The 22,525-nt window shown below is 36.9% G+C and overlaps 2 protein-coding genes across 6 annotated transcripts in view; both read right to left on the reverse strand.

The window, feature by feature from the left end:
• kif13a (kinesin family member 13A) overlaps window positions 1-19,380 on the reverse strand; it is a 70,540-nt gene extending 51,160 nt beyond the window's left edge. For 3 of the 5 annotated variants that reach the window (XM_084386191.1, XM_084386192.1, XM_084386189.1), the window contains exons 1-2: window positions 19,004-19,380; window positions 18,712-18,802 (exon numbers count right to left, since the gene is read on the reverse strand). In XM_084386191.1, the coding sequence (XP_084242317.1) occupies window positions 18,712-18,802; window positions 19,004-19,058 (146 nt within the window). In that variant the 5' untranslated portion in view covers window positions 19,059-19,380. The remainder of the gene's footprint in view (window positions 1-18,711; window positions 18,803-19,003) is intronic. The other 2 variants (XM_084386190.1, XM_084386193.1) reach the window with 1 other exon arrangement.
• Window positions 19,381-21,010: 1,630 nt separating this feature from the next.
• On the reverse strand, window positions 21,011-22,482 carry LOC311276507 (E3 ubiquitin-protein ligase NHLRC1-like). The gene has a single exon (XM_084386202.1). The coding sequence runs from the start codon at window positions 22,373-22,375 to the stop codon at window positions 21,143-21,145; it is 1,233 nt and encodes a 410-aa protein (XP_084242328.1). The 5' UTR covers window positions 22,376-22,482; the 3' UTR covers window positions 21,011-21,142.
• Between the last annotated feature and the right edge of the window lie 43 nt (window positions 22,483-22,525).

Below are 22,525 nucleotides of genomic sequence, written 5' to 3' on the forward strand. Positions count from 1 at the left end.
TGAAGTCATAAAATCTGCATGCATAAAATGTATAAAAGCATGAGTACGTCAAGTTTCCAAAAGTATCTTTTTTATTTATTTTATAGTGTTAATTTCTTTGTTCAAAGACAACAACAAAAAAGAAAGAAAAAAAAAAGAAAGAAAATCTCTATTAAAACTGGCAGGTGCCCTGAACATTTCCCAGCACATTCCACATCTTGTGACACTGACCTCATTTACAGGTCATTTCTTTCCCCTTCAAACCTCGTTAATGACTTGATTAATGGAGGTCTTTACCGTCTCCTTGCATTTACGCTCGTGTTCATTGAGTTGTTCGGTGGCATTTCCTGACTGATGAACATGTGAATGGACTCATAATACACAGAGATTTAGGCCTGAATGTCGCAGTAGATCTGCTGTGCAAACTTCAGTAAAGCTTGTGGATTTTACAGCTGAGGTCAGGTACGGGTTACATCTCACAAAACCTCTCTCTCTCTCTCTTAAATGCAACGACAACAAGGAAAAAATGCATGCGACTGTCTTGCATGCAGGAACCACCTTTCCAAAAAAAGAGTGGAGGTAAATGAAAACACAATCTCCAAAACCTAGTAAGATGATCTTTGCAATGCATTATGGAATTGCCGTCTCCGGACGTGGATTCATGCAGTAATGCATTAGATTTTGGAAAAAAGAAAGCGCATCTATGAGGTCTACATAAGCAGTTCACTAGGTTTTGGAACAGATCTCTAGTATTACCAGCACAAGAGACTAAAAATACTCCTCCGTTCACCACAAATGTTTTCCCAAGCTCCTTTAGTAGAACTAAAATAAAATAATCTCTCAAATGACTTTCCCATACACACTCGATTTGATTTCTAAAAATAAAAACCTAAAGAAGAGCTTAAAGGGATGGTTCAGAGTAAAATCAACCTAGGGTCCTTTGCACCATGACCTCGAGCCTTTTTTCCCCTCGGTCGAACATTATTAAAGTTAAAGCTTATTTAGAGATATCAGCCGGATGGTTTAATGCAGGCGCTAATGGATCCAAGGCTGTATCTCGTAAATTACCCCACTAATAATGCCCAGAATGGCACCAAACTTCTACAGTAGTACAAATAGGTTCTGTACTCATAAAACGAGGCATTGGAAAGTTTGTAAGTACATCAGGAGTTTATTTAAATAACACTTGACCGATGGCTAATGCTACCGCTAACCCGCACGTCGAGGTCACTTCCGTGATTTGGGAAAAGCACGTAAAAGTCCTGGCAGAAAGCGATGCATAAGGATGTAGAGTAACGACGCCCATTTCCAGGAATGCACTAATATTTTGTTGGTAGTATCAGTTTGCAACAATTATTAGCTAAGTTGTCAACACTTCGGAAAAAAATTATAATTTGTCGTTACACTACATCCTTATGCATCGCTTTCTGCCAGGACTTGTACAAAGGACCCTATAGGTTGATTTTACTCCGAACCATCCCTTTAAATATTGAGAAAAGTGAAGCCTGAACCAATGCACACAGAAAAAAAATGATCATAATTTTAATGGTGAATTAGTAAAATCCTGTAAATTGGTTAATGGTACGAGTTATGAATTATGTACATTAGGGTTTTATGTTACATCTTATGTTGTTAATTGAGTGTTTATAGCATTATTTTAGTGTCATGTGTGTGTTTCCATGATGGTGTTTTGTATTTGTGTGTATGACACTAAATGCTAAATACACAATAAATAGGAAATGAATAGGAATGTGACTTTCTCTTTACCATCTGTGTTTTTAAGGTATTCATAAGCATATTATAAAGGTAAAAAAACAGATTTTAGTACTTTGGTTTTTCAGTCCGTAAAACTCAAGTTGCTACTGTACTGTTTAATACTGTAAAATTTAAATTTCTTCTTTTTTGACAGTGCAGCAAAGAGTGATAAATGTTGCGTGTATAAACTTAGAAGCTATAAACTAGAAGTACAGACTCTTTAATGTGCCAATTGAGCTAAAAATACCGTTCAGTATCACTGAATGTTTCTGGATGTTACGTGAGGCCTCTGGAAAATCCCTCTCTGATAATGTTTTATTGCACGAGCTGATAAGAGTTCAAGTATGTACCATCAGCCTCAGCAGGATTGGTGTGGCATACACACTCCTCTGTGCTGATGAACATACCTGAGCTGTGTGTCATTACACTCCCAGCCGTCCTTCAGCCCCGGGCACTGCCCACGCTGGCACTCGTTCAGCCGGATGACCATCACCTGCTCACTGGACTCAGTGAAGACCTGGACTGGATCTCAGATGGACTAGAATGCCAAACCCTCTCTAGTAATCCAGCACTCGCCGCACTGGAGCCTGTCGACTGCCAAGTACTAGTGTTGCACTGTGACACGGCACTACACAAACCTCAAAATACCAGCATTGCCAGAGTTTATGATTTTCAAAAGTTAGTAATGCAAATCGCACTGTATGTATGTATACTATAAATATGAATATATATTATGTTAGTTAGTTTTATTCATATATAAACATATATTATACATTTAGAAATATTATATATGATAGCCAAATTGTGTATATATATATAAATGCACATATAAATATATATATATACACACACACATTTAGATAAATACTATAGTTGTTTATTCACATATGTAATATATATATATATATATATATATTAATGTTTGTGTGTATATATATATATATATATATATGTGTGTGTGTGTATATATATATGTACACACATACACACACACACATCCTAGTGAAAAAAACAATACCAAAATGTATTTAAAATGCATTTATTTCATTCTAAGTATACTACAAATCCATTAACATATTTACTGACATATCGTTTGAGACTTACTGATATGGAGTACTTCATTGCACAATGCACATTCCTTATTATTAAGCCTAAAATGTGTTTAATTTCACTATAAGTAAGGATAGTATGATCTCTGTATAATATCAGTCTTTAAATGCAAGATATTTAAAGTGTACCTGAAGTTTACAATTACAATAGTTGCATTTTAGCACAACCAAATATACTTAGCACTATTTCCGGATAACTAAAGTGCATTGAGTACAAAATGAGTTGTTCCGATTTAGCAGACTTTAATACCAATTTAGTATACCAAAAGTACAATATGAAGGTATGTATTATGTAAATGTATTTTTAGTGTACTTATAATAAATGTATTTCAAATATATTTTAGTATATATATTTATACTGGTTAAAATACCTATAATAAACACTTAAATTATAACGTAATGTCTTTGTGTTGATAAACACAGACACATTATGCATCACCTATATATAATACAATCTAAATTTAAATAAAATACAAAAAAAGCAATAATATCTTAGTGTAAACCGTAAGGAACCGCAACAACAACAGAAGTCATAATTAAGATAACATCACAAACACAACAACATTACATCAATAAAGCAAAATTTTTGCTTACTAATGCTTTGTGGCAAAAGAGCACATACATTTTGAATATGAGTTTGCACTTTCTGTGCCACTGCTAATCTGTTTTTTATAAGCAGAGCCATTGTGCCTCCAGCCCCTCATTAGAGTGCATGACAGACGTCCAGAGACTGAATATGGGCCACTAACTAGTGTTACGTCCAGCCGCTAATCAGAGCGGACAGAACCAGAGGAGCTCGGACCACAACTGAATCAGCTCAAACTCTCTATTTCAGTTCATCAAACTCAATCCAACCCGAAGATTCATGCTCTGCGAAATAATATATACTAATAAACAAAAGAATAGAGATGCAGCCAACGATACGATTTGGTTTGATACACAATACTGATCTCACCATGCGATACTCTCATGATTACTTTAAACAAATGCTAAATAAATATGCTTTTTTTAATTATTTCTTCTAAGACATATGATAAACAGAAAGTACGGTTCATAAAAATACTACAATTAGTATAAATGAACTTGGTCCTGAATGAAAAATGTAAAAAATTCATGATTCTGCTTAGCTGAAATTACAGAACTGTGTTAAAACATACTTTCCGTCACTGATTGCATGCATATACATTGAAAAAGTTACTTTTACTGTACTTAAAAAAAAAAAAAGTATTGTCACTTAATTTTAAACATTTTTAAAATGCATGTTTAATGGCAGTGCACAATTATATTATTTTTATTTCACTGAAGATCAGGCATTTGGCATTACCCGTCCAGGACCAACTAATTGTAACTCCCCTATTGCATTATCATACATTATGTTCAGCAATAAGCAAAATGCATGTGCACATGTTTTTACACGTGTGTTTATGTTTGTCAGAAACATCAGAACAAAATTTAACAGTGAGTGTAGAGTTTAAAAGAGTGGGAAAACATCACCCTAGACAACACACATGACTAACTTGAAGGACCAGGTGATTCTACAGACTTGATTTTGTGGGAAAGTTTGCAGAAAGGATTCAAATGTATGAGCTGAGAGTATGTAAAGCAAAAATACAATTCTGCGTGCACTAGAGCTTACAGCACGCACAGATTCGGTGTGCACCCGCTACATATTCCCCACTGAGCTGTAACAGGGAAACGCATGTAACCATTTGTAGCATTCGTCCTAACATGTGCCTTAAGCATGTGCACACTGACACAGAAATGCCACATATGATCACAATCATCCCTGATACTGAGCAGATCCCGAGCACTGGAGCTCCTTCTTACTGCCATAGGTTGAAAATATCATGCTATGAGAAACTGTATGTGGTATACATACTGAACAACATCCATGCAATAAACATATAATATCACTTGTGTATGTAGAATTTGAATGCCCATATACATTTATATAGTGGTGTAACCTATGCAGCGCTACTGAAAACCAAAGTGACACATTTCAAAGAAAAAAAGATAAAAATACCCTAACTGCATAAATGTGCACTACCTTTTACAATTGGCTATGTGGCTGTAAACATCACGCTCATGTGAAATAGTACACACCTGTCTTCACCTGAAGTGACTCTAAATAACTCTCAGCTGTTGTTGTAAGATTTTTCTGATATCATCTTGCATGATACTACAAGAGCCATTGTCCACAGAGCTTCCGAAGCATCAACGGGATCTCATGTTGAAAGGTATCGCTCAGGTGAGGACTACAAAACTATTACCAGGGCATATACCAAGACAACAGTGAAAGCAACATGCAGTGGTTTGCGTACTATTATTTTACCATCAAACCATCAGGAGCCGGATTAAGGGAAGTGGGTCAGCATATGCATTTACATTTACATTTGGCAGACGCTTTTATCCAAATTTCAAGGTACACATTTACATTCTTATCAGTTCTTGCTCAGTTACACTTTATTTTACAGTATGTGTACTTATGTACTAAGAAAGAACTGGGTAATAGAAGGTAACATCATGGGTTACGGTTAGGTTTAGGGGTAGGTTCAGGGTTAGTAACTAGTTATTAGCCAGTTATTGTAAGTAAATGGGGTACAGGACTGTAAAATAAAGTGCTACCCTGATCACGATGACAGTATGAAGCTGAACAAGTTAAGATGTTTAGAGACTTCACATCACAAACACAGAGAGAAGCCTGTTAAGGTTAAGAAGCTGTAGTATTGTATTACTTACAGTGTTTTTCTCAGGTTTTTATGTGGATGCATGTAGGTGTGGGGGTTGAAAAATGTAGTTTAGTTACTGACTTGTTCACAATCAAAACCAGAATTTTAAAATTCCTTCCAATTCCTATCCCAGACTCAATCACTTGTGCAACCAAACACTCACAAAGACAGAATGATGAATCTGCTTTAGACTCGCAGCAGATGCTGAACCTGCAGGAAATCAAGTGTCACTGCAGGAATTCAAACATTTGGAATGTTCCGAAAAAAGAGTCTCTTGCTACAATGTTTCCAGTCACGATTGGCAGAACTTTTGACACTTTGGAAACAGACCAAAAAAAATAAAAATGATAAATGTTGTAACATCACATTTATGTTGCTCTCCAGCACAAGATTTCAGAGATTAATTACTGGTTGTCTAGTGAGAGACTTCATGCAAACCAAAGCAACGCTGGTATGGAAACCATTAGGAAATCACACATTTCACACTCCATTTTTAACCATCAGAACATAATAGTGCAAAGTCCAGGGAGGACATGACAAGCCACATCAGGAAGGAAGCAACTTGCCCTTCCCATAGAGCAATCAGTCTCACAGCTCAAACAAAAGCTAAGCATCCCACCCAACAAGTCAAGCTCATGTCTAATCCACAGCAGTGTCTATTCAACATATACATTGAGTATAAGAGTATGCTCCATTTAGTGAGTTAGAAAGCCATTTAAACATCTACTGATTAGTATTCACGCTTGTGTTCACCAAATAATGCAATCCAAGAAGAGACTTGCTGGAGGAATCAATGCCAGGTTCTCCAAATCGTCATGCTTTAACTGATTTAGAGATGGAGTCGGATGGGGCAGTGGAAGAACTGATGTTTTAATAACCCCCCAAAAACATGGAACATAATGAGGGCGTCTCTGGTATTGGAACATCGTCGTTCCAGACTGTTGTTGGTCACTGAGCAACAGATCAACACATCAACATTTAGAAAACATAACAATCACTTGCCTAGTGAGTCAAAGTTCCTAATAGATGATTAAGCTCTGCACGAAAGCAATACTGTGACTGTTACAAAACCTAGAGCTGCTTTGCCTACTCTCTACATAGGCACCTTGTGAGACAACATGCTGACTGCAATGGAATCTTATTGAAACTCAAAAAAAATAAAAAAAATAAAAATAATAATAATAATATATATATATATATATTATATATATATATATATATATATATATATATATATATATATATAATTTTTTTTTTTTTATGACAGCTTTGAATGAAATGTTGTTCAACAAACAAACTACACTGAGTTAGAGGAACTTAATAATTAGTAGCATAAACAAAAAATTAAGTTGTTCTAACTACTTACAAAAAAAATAAACGTCAAACCACATTAAACTCTTACAGGACTTTGCCTTAAAAAACACATAAAATAACTTTACCAAGAAAATTTTATTACATTAATTCAACTTATAAAAAAAAAAAAAGTAATTAAAAGAATAAATTATAACTTTTACATTCATTTAAATTGTGGTTACAGATCCTATGAATTTTTTTTACAGTGTAAATGGGCTCTAAAGCCGTATTCGCACGGGATAAGTATTACTTGGTGACCTCTAGTCATTTGTAATAACTGCGGAGGTTGCCTGTGATCTTAATCCCGTGCGAATCGTAAATGACCTACTATATTTCGGCGAACATCGCGGTCCCGTGATAATATTAGTCCCGTGCGAATCGGCATCTCTGTGATTTGGCGGGTCGTTTATCATTTTTTCAAGGTTTTTGTTTCCTGTGCGCTTTTTTTAATCCATCTTTCGCGAAGAATGGAGTGTTTTGATAGTGTTTTGGGTGCTGGGTCATATCGCTATACACCATACAACTATACAATTTGCAGAAAGAGAAAGCTGAAAACCATGATTATATTATATGGGGATGGATGACATGTATAGCAGCATGCGGTCAGGAACATTCTTCTGTTTATGATATATCATACAGCTAGACCTGTAATAACGACAAGACTTTTCCAAGCAATAGCCTATTGTCATCATATCCGGGAGACAAGTCAGTAAATTCGAGTAAAATCACAGGCTTCGCTGATCCCGTGCGAAATGCGCCACACGAAATTCAGATGTGGGGGGGTAATTTCTAAATCACACGAGGTCCCCAGATAATACTAATCCCATGCGAATAGGGCTTAGTTCAGTCAACTGATTTCAATCGAATTGCTGATAAAATAGGTTAACAAATAAAGCCTTGGTATTTCTTTAAAATATTGCCTAAACAGTGAGAATAAACCTTAACCCCAAGACTGAAGAACAGCAAACCTCTCTATAAACTCCCACATAGATGAAAGCAGCAACATCAGCAGGAACTCATCAAGTTCATAAAGATGTTAAATGTGGTTCAGTTCCCTCCCAAAAGCATTCAACACTGACATATTTACTGCGGTGACCACTCCTTCCTGACCGGTCCTCTCTGATGGACGCCATAAAGACTCGTGCTGGGAAAATCTGCAGTGAACTCACCGGAAGCATTAGACATGTCTGTCAGCATCAGGCTGTAATCTGGGAAATGTGTCTTGATGTTTAAATGTGTTTTTGGACTGAAATCGTCATTCTGACCTCGCTCCGTTCAACAATGATCATCAGTCATCTTACAATTAGTGTTAACTTTGTTCACCAAGCTAAAAGTTATGCTTCAGTTAAGGCAAACCAAGCTGCTTAAAAAAAAAAAAAAAAAAAAAAAAAAAGGTATTTCGCTCATAGATATGCATCAATATGAAATTTTTTGGCAGATACAATACCTCTTTATATTTTAAAGCCAATAACCGATATATTGGCCCATAAATCTAATTCCACATTTGTATATACATTTTGAGAGCCTGATTACAAAAACAAAAGTCTCACTATTAAAAGCCATGTCCCAAGCACACAATTATAATGATCTCATTATTATTTTATGCAGCCTATAAAACAGAGTTGCACTGCACATGTTGCACTGAACTCTACTTCCCTTTTTTGGAGTGATTCCAATCATATTTCAAGCAATTCAAAACCATAAAAACCACAGCATCTGAAGTGTCTCAGCTGAAGGAAATAATACATTATTTATCGGCCAAATTTTCTTATCGGGCCGATAACAATCACATAAAAAATATCGGCCGATACCATTTGGACACTAAAACCCACGATACATCGATAGTTTTAGTCTTTATTAATTTTACATTTTTTAATTATAGATTTTTTTTTGTCATTAATAATGTTTTCTAGAAAGTATTTTCTTATTACAAATATTTGGCAGAATTGGCACAAAATAATTATGTCATTAATGTTTTTCTAAAATTTAAGTTTTCTCAAAACAATCTTTGGCACAAAAATGTTCTCATTAATGGTTTTTCTAGAAATTAATGTTTTCTTCATTGAAAAAAAAAAACTTCGGCACAGAATTTTACACCGTTAATACATTTCTTGAAATAATTTTTTTTCTTAATAAAATCTTTGGCACAAAAATAATGAGGGTGAATTAAACAAACATAAATCAGCCCTAAATGCAACCGATAGAACAGAAATAGAAACTGATTCACTAAAATGAACAACATATAAGAAGTGAGAACAGAAAGTGCATTGAATTAAAGCTGTGGCGTGTAATACAATGTTTCAAAAAGCAGTGATTTCATTAATTGGACTCGGTGGCCAAACGTGCTGCTGCTGCGGGAACAGTTTCAGTTTTAAAGCAGCTGAGATTCTTTCATGATCCTGAAAAATGTGTCTACAACAGTCATCTAAACACCCTGGGCATCTGTGCCACCGTTTTGTGTGATGCCAACTTATCTGCATGGAATTACCCACAATTCTCCATCACCGCTGCCCTTTCCAGACAGTTAATCAGTTTAAGCACCCAGCAGTGAAAGCAGAGTTTCTGTGACGCTAGACTAGAGGAGTGGGAAAGTGCAGTCTAATTAATCAGCCGTGAAACACTAAAGAGGGACATTACTGTCAATAGTATCTGTGCTGTGGTGCAGCGGAGGGATTTACAAACATCCCTGAACCTCTTCTAGGTCAAGATGTGTATCGATGTTTTCTATAAACACAGCCGCACCTCGTGCACAAAGGACGGGACTCCTCTGGGGAATGCAATTGTTTTATCGGTGCAATGCAATTTTCCTCCAAAGGAGCAGACGGATAAAAAACAGACGGCTAGAGTAAACATGCACATTCACACTACAGCTCCAAACATACACTATACTGTTCATAAGGTCCGGGTCACTTACCAAGGCTTTTAAAAAAAAGAAATTTTAGAAATTAAAGCTACACTGTGTAGGATTTTCTCCCATCTAGCGGTGAAATTGTTTATGACTACCAACTGAATATTACTTTCTAGCTCCTCCCATTCCGAGGGCGTTTTAACTCCTACGGTGGCCGTATTATTTCAAATCTGCCGGCAGTCGCGAGTAATCTCCCCCTCGCATTCGTCACGGTGCCACCAGAGCCCGTCTACGGAGAGCCTGGTCACTCCCTATTAAGTCCTATTGTACCGAATTTTGGTTGTAGTTCCACCAGAGTTCCACTGGGGGCGATCGCCCATGAGTGCAAAATGAATGGGAGTCTATGGGGCTAGACGGCTAAATTTGTCTCTTTCACCCGATTGCCGTTGAGAAATCTCAGATTCTCAGTAGGTTTTGCAAGTTCAACATGGGTTATAGGTCGAAAGTTGAATGAACGAGTACTTACGTCCTTTCGATTTCTTACAGGTTGAGTTGTTGTTGCCCATAACACGCTAGCATTCTGCTAATGAACGCTGATTGGTCAGTGAAGGACTGAGATACCGCTTGATGGCATCCGAAGCGGGACCAGAAACAAACAAAACGAAAACTCGTCTAGCACGCGTATTTACCTGTGTCAGCTGTGTTGTCGATGCCTCGAGAGAAAAGAAAGTGCAGAGCGCGAAAGCACCAAAGTGACTGAAGGATTGGCGTAAAGCAGTATCTGTGGTCGTACGATGTATATGACATCATTGACACTTTAAAAGACTTTTTAAAGCAAATAAGTGACTATTCTAACACCCAGCAATGTGTAATTTCTTTGCATCTCCTTTCGAATACAATATTCAAATTACTAGACAAGAAATTATATCCTGAGAAAAGTGGATTTTGAGGGGTATAGCGCCATAGACCTCCATTCATTCTGCACTCGTCCTGTGAGCGCCCTCATATGGAATCAAAGTGGAACTGCAACCATTTCAGAAGCCGGAAGTTTACTGAGTGGAAGTTCTCGCCTTATTAGACATTCTCTGGTGCCACTGAGTCTAAAAACGCGAAAGGCGAAGCTTGAATTTCCAGGTATGTCCCTCTTTGACTAAAGATGGAGGCGCAACATGGCTGCCACCATTCGAGCGACTCGCTCGTATGTATTCTAAATGGCAGATTTTACGCTTACGAGAATACTTGATTAGTTGGTGGAAGTAATTACACATTAATGAGAACATATCATTTTGAAAGAACAGTGTTTTTTGCTAAGAATCAACTTAAATTACACAGTGTAGCTTTAATTTTTGTTCAGCAAGAATGCATCATAGTAAAGACATTTATAATGTAAAAATTTCACATCGATGTCGTTCTTTCTGTTAACTTTTTATTCATTAAAAAAATGTTCCACAAAAATATGAAGCAGCACAACTGTTTTTAACATAATATATCAGAAATGATATACATAGAAAGAAACAGAAATAATCAGAAATGCTTCTTAAGCAGCAAATTAGCATATTATAATGATTTCTGAAGGATCATGTGACACTGAAGACTGGAGTAACGATGCTGAAAATTCAGCTTTGATCACAGAAATAAATTACAATTTAAAATATATTCACATAGAAAACAGTTGTTTCACATTGTAATAATATTTCACAGTATTATTGTTTTTACTGTATTTTTTTTGTTAGAATAATTATTACATATTGTACTGTATTGCATATTCACATTCACATGAAACGATACTTTGGTGGATTCACTCCTAAAACTCTGCAGTGTGTGTACGTGGCCGATGTCGCTGAACGGAAAGGCTGGTTATTCACACACAATACGCTGTGAAAACATGCAGAGACAAAAGATGCATTCCAGAGGTTGACCACTGAAGCCTGCACTGTCATTTCAAGAGACGACACACACAGATGAGTTTAAATGGTAAACACACTGGTTTATGACCTGTGTGTATTTTACACCTTTGAATCATGAATCTTTATCAAAGGGAATCGAAATGACCAGCGGCTTAATAAAACATCCATAACAGCAATATAATAAAAGCCAACATTCAAACAATTCTTCCACCAAGTGTTATTTTACTATTATTTATACTATTAGCTTTTATTCATATTTTGAATTAGCTTTTATTTTTATATTTCCATTGTAATCTTAGTTCATTTTAAGTATGTTTTTTTATTTATTTATTTATTATAGTTTAGTTACATTTAGTAGAATATTTACTAAATGTTTAGTAGAATATTTTATTTTAGATTTTATTTATTTATTTAGTTTAGTTGCAGTTAGTAATTTTAGGGCTTCAACTCAAAATTTTCATCTAATATTATATTTTATTTTAACTTGATTAAAACTTTTTTGTTTTTGTTAATAATAACCCTGCTTCTGCCTAACTGAACATTAATACTTATTTTCAATACCAATATATTCTTAATTTATTTATTTGTTTTATATAAAATACACTTTTAATAACTGCCAATTCAATATTTTATATATATATGAATATTATTACGCTCCACAAACCAGGTGTTTGAAAATATCATATATGAAAATTATTACACATCGCTGATACATGCCCATTTTTCCCATCATCCTTTGCAGTGCTCAGATACCGTCTGCATTTCTTTGGGCAAAGGAAATGACTTGACATGTAATTGAAAGCCAGAGAGAAGATAAAAAATTACCAGGTTACAAGTTTAAGGAGGAATTATGAGATGAAGACATGCTCTCACTTGTCAGCTCATCAACATCCCATTAAACTAAGAAGAGACAACATACAGGAAGTAGAAGAGGGAAACAGGAAGTAGAAGTGGGAAACAGGAAGTATAGGTGGAAACCCGAGAGCCAAACCCAAACCCAATGTATCAAAATGTAATTATATTTCAATGGTTTTATGCTCTTAGAAGCCAATAACTCGCCGCACAAAACACATTGTGGTCAAAACAGCCCATGTTTATCCTCACTGCGAGTCAAATCACATTTATTCCTAATAATGTTTCATAAAATACAGATTGTTTCAAAGCAGCTTCACAGAATTAAGCAAGAAAATAACCACCAATTCATCAATTATGAAACATTCGATGTCAGCTAAAAACTAGCACTACAGAAGACAATAATGTCATTATTCTGTTCAGTTCTGTTCAATGTTAATTCAGTTCAGTTCAATTACAGTATAAATGTTGCAAAGTTATGATCAATTCAGTTCAAAACTTGTTCACATCCGATAGTTTCAGTGCTGGTTAATCGATAATATTACTGAATATTAGTTGTGTTTTGAACCCCAAGCGAACCGGGTCGTTTTTTATTTGATTTATTTGATCGTCAGCACTTTGACGTCAACTTCAAAAAGTGTTTTCTTCTCTCTTTTTGCTATCCTAACTATAGCCTATTCAAGATTACATAGTTAGTAGTACTTCATTATTTGCATTTATCATTGTTTGTTTGTTCCCGGCAACCCATTTTAAGTCACATCCCACTTAGGGGTGCTCATTATTAACTGGTTAACCATTAACCAACAGTACGAATTTTGACCGATTAATACTCAGTTAATCGCTTTAAAAAGTATTTTTGCAAGACATTTTTCAATGCTTGCTGCATGGTTAAAATTATACGATACACGTTTGTTTTTCCTCTTGAAAACCTAATTTTAGTGTTATTTCATAAGTCGCATTTAATTATTACATTTAAAAATACCGGTAAATAAAGCAAAATGTTTACAATCATAATATAAACACTATAAACACAGCTATAGGCGATTTTAGTTCTCCTCACAAATCCTTACAATTTAACAGTATTCAGAACAGAACAAGACAGAAAAACACAAGTATATAAATACCAAACCAAAACAAATTTATTTCAAGTGAAACAGAAACCGGCGTTGGTCTCACATAACCTACCCCTTATTCGACACAAATCCAAATCTTTGCATATGTGCTACTGCTACGTTACGTATTTGTATGCTAAACCATTATCTACTATGTAATCTAGGCTGTGTTCATGTTCCAATATCGACATAAAATTGCAACTCCGTCATTTATGGTCATACATAAGAGTAAGACATCATTCGAAACTATAAAAGTGTTTACTTTTATTTGTGAACACTCACAATCAATACAAAACATTGTGCTTTTATAACATAAAAGCTCAATGCCGTCTCGGTTTCCTTTCCGTGAACTTGTTTGTGGAGTGCATCACAAAAATGAACCGAAACTCAGCATTTACTACGTCGCAGTTTTTTTTCTTTCGTTTTGTTAATCTGTTAAAGGCACAATATGTAACTTTTTTTGCTTTAAAAATAGCAAAAATCACTAAATCTATGTTATATATATTTTTTTTTTTGTGTGTGTACTTACATTATCCCGACTGTTTCCAACATCTTTCAAACCAGGAGAAATTTGTAATTTAATTCGAAGACACGTCCCGTTTCTTTATTTCCGTTTTGTCGCCGTCAATGGCGTCATATCCGCGTTGTCCCTGGTTTCCGCTCGTACTGCCATAGCAACCAGAGCCCTCTGATAGTGACCAAAGCGACTGACGTGGACAACTGTGTAGTGCGCAATGTCTATTTGCACGCTGTTGTTGTTTCGTTCAAACATTATGGACCATGGCAAGCAGACTTTGGATAAAAAAGGAGAACTAAACCGAGAATCAATATCAGCGCGGTGTTTTCGAGATGCCGAGAGCTCCACGTCCGAGACTTCGACCGCTCCTACATGTACTTTATTAAACAGGTGAGCACATTTACATAAAACTAATCAATGTTATATAGTTCAACAATGATAAAATGTTAGAATATGATCTGTATGTTATTCTAATGTTGATCTAGCTTACTGCTAGTCTCATACAGACAAACTAACACATACATTTCAACATTCAAAATGCAGTTTAGTGTGATAGTGTAATGTTAGACCAAGTGAAACAGCGCTGCGTTACCTCACAAGTTTAATTTGTCTAATAAACTGACCTGTGAGTTGTAATTCTGCACTTGCGTGTAGTTCGGTAGAATGAAATGTCCTTATTCCTTTTATATCCGCGGGACTCGCGTCGCGTGTGGAGCTGATAGCTGTCTCTTAGCAATCCCGACCTGCTTCATATCACAGTCATGATAAAAGCATCGATGTATTCAGTCATCCATAAACATTATTAGATCGGTCGGCTTGACGTTGACGACAAGATCCATAATTCTTAGCAAATGTTGCGTCATCAAACTACGACTTTGTTATTGTAAAGAGGTTAGCGACCCCTAGCGGCGAAAAATTCCATACTGTACAAACGTATTATTGAAATATAATATATATTATATATATATATTTAACGAAATTATTGCAGTAAAATATATTTTGCATATAGGCCTATTTATTACTTTTACATATCAAATTGTATTCTGTTTTTCTCCGTTCACAGAAGCGCTGCAAGCTCATGTGGGAATCTAAATCTGGGAAACTAAATGAACATCCCTAATCCCACTATTTGAGAAACACTGCATTACTCAAAAGGCCTTACACATCAAAGTCCATCTATTTTACAAATAAACAAACTGAAATTTAAAGATGAAGTGGGATTTCTGCACCACTTGGGGCAACAAATGAAATTTAATCTGTTTGTGTGAAAATATCACCTTGTCAACTCTGAAAAGACAAACGCAAAACACATGAAATCTCACGTAAATAAAATGTCCACTAAAAGAGCACTGTGCGGTATTCCCAAGATTTTCAACACGACACCCTCAGGTGCTGTTCCTTTTCTCTCTGTCATCATCTCTCCTTTCACAGATTCATATTTCAAACTTCAAGCAGCTCAAAGAAGGGAAAATTGACTCCAAAAAATGCCCTAAAGTCACGTCTCAGTCCAATTATGAAATGAGCTCAATGCAAACGTACCGTGAGAGCTTAAAAGAAGACAGAAGACTATTAATCCTGGTGAGACTCATTTGAACTAAAAAGAAGTTCACGGCAAATCTTGCTTGTTTTAAAAAAAAAGAAAAAAGTGATTTTATACTTATCAAAAAGGGTTGTGTTTTAGGCATTAAATGCACTGAAGAGACGTCATCTTTACACGTAAAGACAAAACTGCTCTAAACTAGAAGGCATTACTGCATATTCAGCCCACATAACACAACACTTAACAACTCACAAGGTCTAATCGGCTTTCTGTAACTATGCCCTGTAGGTTTTCTTGGGTGCTACTGACATATAAACCATAAAATCTGACATGCATCAACTCTGAACAGGTGCCCTACAGCCGCAGGGGAAAGTCTGGGGTTTTTTAATCTGACGTAATCACAGTCTGGGAGGTATTACGTTCCTGCTGCATTTCAGAAAAGCTTTGTTACCGCACTTGAATGGAATAAGAAAATGCAAGAAATGTACAATTAGTACAGTACAGAGAACTATGGAAGCTTATTTCCATCACAGAATGAAGCTAATTTTAACTTTTTATCTGACAATTCTGACTTTCTTTCTTGCAGTTGCACGTTTACGATATTTTTTTTTCTCGTAATTCTGAGTTTACATCTTGAAATTCTGTTTTTCCCACAAATTTTGCAAGATGTAAACTTAAAAAAATTCAGAAATGTGACTTGGGCTCATGTGAACTTTGACATTCAACTTGCAAAAATTTGCATAATTGCTTTGAATCGTTCCGTTCCTGGTAACTGAATATCAGATAGCGCTAAAAGTGTGCTGAGTGTGAGTTAATGGCAGCAGTGCAGCTAATGCTTGACTACAAATTGCAAATCTGCTGATAAATGGACTGGACCAGCTCTAACATGGATATTTAATTACCCACAATTGAGCTAATCGCTGCATGAATAAGGCTAAGAATAACTGGACTAACACTGTAATTGCATGGAAAAATGCAATAAAGTCGTAGAAAGTTGGGAGTAAAATGAATGGATGATGACAGAATTTTCTTTTTTGACTAACTTTAGATTGGAATACAATTTTTTAGTCTTGTATAACTCGGAATAACATCACTTGTTTGTTTTTTAAACTGCGTGAAATTGAACATAATGATCCTCAGCATTTCCTCTGGCTATTATTTCCAGCTTAGAAGTCGAGTAAGCTTCATCAAGGCCCTGATTGTTTTCCATTTCACATCCTGAATGTAAGACGAGATGATGCTTACCTGTTCTTTCTCTAGCAGAAGCTGCGCACCCACCTGACCGTGTAACTGTGATGCATGCTGGACTGCAGCGCTGCCTGTTCACACAGTTCTGGCTACATTAAACCATCTGCTAATTGTTCTTGCAGATTCTCTAACCTTGAGGCAACGTGAACTGAGAAGACTACTGAACCCAGTTCAGGAGATCATGAGATCCAATAGCTTGTGATCCACAGATGGGTTGCCCTTGAAATAATGCAAAGGCCAATCGCTTACTGTAGGAACTGAAAAACTGACACTCAACTTGACTAAATGAGCAATGTATTACAATAAAACAAGTGTTTCATTACAGTTTATGCAACTAAGTATGAGATTTAGGCTGTAAGATTCAATAACCAGACTCAGAATCTGCACTTCTTTCATATTTTTCTATGCTAATTATGAGAAAAACGCTTGACATGTTTTTCAAAGCTCAGAGTACTGCATTCATATTGCTATAGTTGAATGTATCAAATCAGCTGAAATATTTCATAAACAATCTAGGGGCAGGGAATCGAATTATTAAATAGAATTTCATTATGTATAAGCGTTTCTGTTTTATGTGGGCCTGATACAGTAACAACCAACATTCATCATGGCTTTAGTATGTCACAAGTTTGTAGGTGTTAAAAGGAAACTAACTACCACACCAGTGAAACATTTCAAACATATTTCACTAATCATCTTAATGCAGTTCACAAACCGATTAATTCACCACTTGAATTGTTTATATAATGTAGAATTAAACCACAAGACTCAGAACAAAGCAAATTATTGAAACTGTTAAAGTTGTGCTAAGCCTATGTTCTTAATCAAAAATAAATAAAAAAAAGAGAAAGAGAAAGAGGGACATGCTCAAGGCCAGAATGACTAGTTATGTATGCAAACTTATACTTTTATACTATGTGGATTCATTTTACTTTTTCTAAGGATATAAAACCAAATCAAATCCTTGAGACTGCCGTGGGAAAACACACACTCTCTTCAGCACCTGCTTTGTTCTGCCATTACAAATCATATGGAACACAACATTTGTCCCTCATATCATTTTAATTAGTGACAGACCATAATGATAAATAGGCCAAAATTGCATCAGCTGATAATTGCTGATTGACTGATTTACCAATTTACAGAAGTGCTGCTCTCCCTTCTATAAGCTGTAAGCTTTACCAGCAGCCTAGACTTTGGATGGCAATAGAAAAAATGTCTTATGTACCACTACTATTTGAAAAAATATCGTATTATTCTGGCAATCCTGTTCTGTAGTTATCGGTACTGGCAGCAGCCACTGAAAAACTCATACTGTTCGAGCACAAATGCAATGGCATGATGTGAAGACATCTACTGTACGGCATCTCAAACTTCAGTACTGCCGAACACGAGGCCTGTCCAGGAATTTCACAGCAGCAGAAGTTTCCCCAGCGCAGGCCACCACGAGCACGCCCAGAACGGGCCCTGCACTCACTTCTGCTGCTCTTACATGAACACACATGCAGGAGACGTAAACAGATTTAAATCATCCTCTCTGTGTGCATGCATTTGACCACTCGTCTCGGGCCATAAAACTCTTCCTGGCAGAAAGGAGACCCTTCTGCCCTGATAAAATCTCACCAAAAACACATGCAGCCAAATTATGAGGAGGGGGGGTGGGGGGTGTCAAACTGACAGCATTCACCTATAATGAGGAGAAACATGGCTCAAACATGTCACATGAATAAAAGTGCATGACCATGAAATGATTTGACTGTACCTGTTTTCTCCTTTTGTATTGGAGGGCGGTGGGTGCAGAATAGTCTGGTTTTCCTCCATCTCAACCACACATTTTGTGTTGAGCTCAATCTCTGCAAGCCAAAAGTTATTAAAACTTGCCTTAAAGTTCTTATACGTGGGATTTTCGTGTTAAATACTACAAAAAAGGTCTGAAACATATTTAAATGCAGAATTCACAACAACCTTACCTGAACTGTAGCAACTTATTCCATCTGAAAACTGATTTAATCTTTAAATATTAACGCTCAGTTCTACTTTAAAATGTCTCTTACCTCTCCGGTTCATTGGTCGAACTCGAACCGCCACTTTTACCTTCGTATCAGACATTTTTGCACAATTTTAAAGGCTTTAAAGTGGAGGAGAAAGCCGCTAGCTGCTCCGTACAGCTAGCCGAATAATAACATGCAACTCCCCGCAAAGTCTCCCACAGAAACGTCTGAGGTGCTTGTATCCTGGTGAAATACTCCAACAGTGCATACCCGAGCAGAAAAAGCAGTCGAGATTAATCCAGATGAGACGGTGTGGTTGTGTTGTATTCGGGTTAAATGTGTGTGGTTATAAGGATCCTCCGCCGCGGGCAGAGCAGCTCCTCTCAGCCAGCCAGCAGCATCCAGACCGCCATCTTCCGCTGACTGACCCCAAAAACACACACAAATGTGCAGTGTGCATGAATATGCATGAAGGAAACGGCATGGACTTAGTTTAAAAAGACCAGATGAACCACAACGACCTGATGCAGTTCCTACAGAGCGACAAAAAATATAGAAGAGGAGGAGAAAGAGACTTGTGTCTCTATCAACAATCCTGGTAACGCTTTATTTGGTTACAGTGTAATTATGCATTTAAGTAGGCCTACTGAGTAATATTAATTAACTACATGTACTTACTATAGGATTAGGGTTTGGTTTAGGGTTAGTTGCATGTAATTATGCATAATTTACTGTTATTATGCTACTATGATAAGTAGCCTACATGTAACGCTGTAAAATAAAGTGTTACTTTTTATTTTAATGTGTCCTTGTTACACGTTACATGTATTTACTATAGTAACTATAAATTAGGCTCAATTACACACAACTAACCCTAATCTAAACTCTATAGTAAGTACATGTCATACATTATTATTATTTCTCTGTATTTAAATGTATTATTACACTGTTACTAACAGGGACACATTAAATAAAGTGTAACCATAAACTTGCTCATTACTCATCATACTAGTAATGTTTCTTCTGTAATTTAGGCTAATCCTTTTATTTGGTTATCTTGCTTTTTCTTCACCCATTCAAAAGGTACTGTTCATGCAGAAACATCTGCATTCTATTCAAAAATATTATTTAATATGACTGAATGACCATCATTTTGCACTTCTCATTGTATACAGCTAAAACGCAAACACTTAGCGATACTAACGCACAGTTTATGTCATGACAGTAAAGCACAATAATCTGATTTTCTCTAGTGAAAGTGCGGGTCGTTTTCAGTGAGATGTGATTTTCGGTAAGAAGTGCTTTATAACGGTGACAACCCCAGTCTGGTAGGATCAAGGGAAATGGAGCAGAGTAGATTATGGGATTCCCCTAGGGTTGTTTTAATCTCTGTGGATTTAAAATTAAGAATTTACTAAATTTAATGCATGCCATTTTAAATAAGTATGCACCCAGTAATAGCTACACAGGGCAAATACTCACTTAAAATGACTTAAAATTATTAAATGTTGCACTGTAACCAACTTTGAAAAGTCATCATTTGTGCCAATGACTGCCAAGTGGTTCCCAACCTTTTCCCCCATTTTAGGTTATAGGACCACCATGAAAAAAAAAAATCCTTTGTTCATTATGAGGGAAAAATCAAAGCATAGGCTGTGTGCATTTCAGCTACGTCAATGGACAATTTGGTTATTATTAATGCATTGAATGATTAACGCCAACTCATATACTGTATAATGGGAACCAGTGCCTGAATTTCTTCAGCAAGGAATATCAGGTGTGATTGACATACAAAGGATTGAATTTAGAAGGTGATTATGCATTTGATGATTTAGCATACACGTAATTATCCAAAACGACTTGCAGTATACTTATAAGAGGAAATCAAGGACAATCCCACTGGAGCAAGCTTGAATTAAGAGCAATCAATACATAAACAATATGCACAAGCATTGCATTTTGTACATTCTAGCATATGCATGCCTGTATATTTTGTGTAATATTGATGACATTACAAGTCAAATTCCCTGCAAGTACAACTTGACCAATAAACGGGAACTCTGTGTGGCTTGAAACTTTCCATTTATTAACTTTAGCCTCCATGCCATATACGCATCATCAACTCACAAATCCCATTATCACAACTTAATCCACCTAAACAACATACGTGGATCCTAATGTGAAACACACTAGTTGTGTTTATTACACTTTCTCACAGTACAAGTCATCTTTGTCCGCAGCATAGAACTTGACTGCATGATCTCCTCCGTCCAAGACCACAAGCACATTCATTGTAGTCGTAGCCAATGCCACTGGACGCAGCAGTCCGCTCACTAGTGGAGTCAGTGCAGGTGTTTTCTGCGGCTTTCCCAAACTCCAGACCATCCCATTCTGTGAATCCCCTACAATCACGTCTCCATTTATATCAAAAACCACTGAAGATATAGACAAACTCAGAGAGTTCTTCAAGTTAAGAGCGAAACTGTCCACCTGCGTCAAAGGAACAAAGTCACTATTGAATATTCTCAAACATGAAGCCGTGAATCCGGCCTGAAAACGTTCCACAACTGCGATGTTTCCCGATGCTTTGCAAGAAGCTACCGAACGCGGACATGTAAGTTCTTTGAAAACCACTCTGATAACTAGGACTACCCCACGAGAAAAGTCTATTACGACTTGGCTAAGTGTTCCCATCTCAGCGTCGGTCACAAAAACACGTCCGCGGGCGTCCACATCAACACCCCACGGCAGCCTAAAAGAGTCTCGGATGGCTGCCACCGGACGGCCTTTGGAAGTGAAGACTTTGACTGATTGGTCACCAGCATCTGTGACCACAACATGTCCACATTTGGTCAGTGCAACATCAAGTGGGTGACATAAATCAGACGGGTTGTGTCCATAACGTCCGAAGCCATCCAAATGAGTTCCTTGAGCATCAAAAACGGCAACTCTTTTCTCACCATCGTGCACCAAAACAATCTTCCCTGATGTCTCAGAAACAACCATCCCAGAAGGGTTGACAATTGTTCCCCATCCTCCAAAAGCTGACCGGAGATGCAGCGTCCCAGATCCCAAGCTTTCAGTCCATCCTATGACTCGATCATACAACCTGGGACAAGCTTCTGACAGCAGAAGCTCCTGGAGATCGGTGAGCGCATAGCATTCGGAGGTGCTGCCCACATCCCACGGTTTCCTACAGAAAGGACACTCCAGCCTCTGGTTTTCAGGGTGGGAAAGTGCACAGATGCATTTGAGACACAGCACGTGGCCACAGGGAAGATTGCGGGGCGTGTGGTCTCGTTTCTGAATGGAGAACTTCTCAAAACACACTTTGCACTCCAGCAGGTTTGCTTGAATCTCTGCCAGGATGTCTTCCGCTCTCATATGTGGTTGGACGGCTGTCTCGGACATGCAGTTGATGATCCTGGGCTTCATATAAACACTGGCCTAATGACTTGCAGGAAGAGTAGAAGGATGAGAGAGGGTTTTGCGACAGTAGCCAGCAATGGATACACATGATCACGTGACTATATAAACATGAGCTGAGGGTCTGTACTGCCCCCGAGTGGTGAGAAGGAAAACTAC

This window comes from Rutilus rutilus (assembly GCF_951802725.1).
Source record: "Rutilus rutilus genome assembly, chromosome: 17".
Taxonomy (NCBI): domain Eukaryota; kingdom Metazoa; phylum Chordata; class Actinopteri; order Cypriniformes; family Leuciscidae; genus Rutilus; species Rutilus rutilus.

Bases quoted from the DNA above. Each gene is read 5' to 3' on its own strand.
- LOC311276507 (XM_084386202.1), bottom strand. From the start codon at position 22,375: ATGAAGCCCAGGATCATCAACTGCATGTCCGAGACAGCCGTCCAACCA.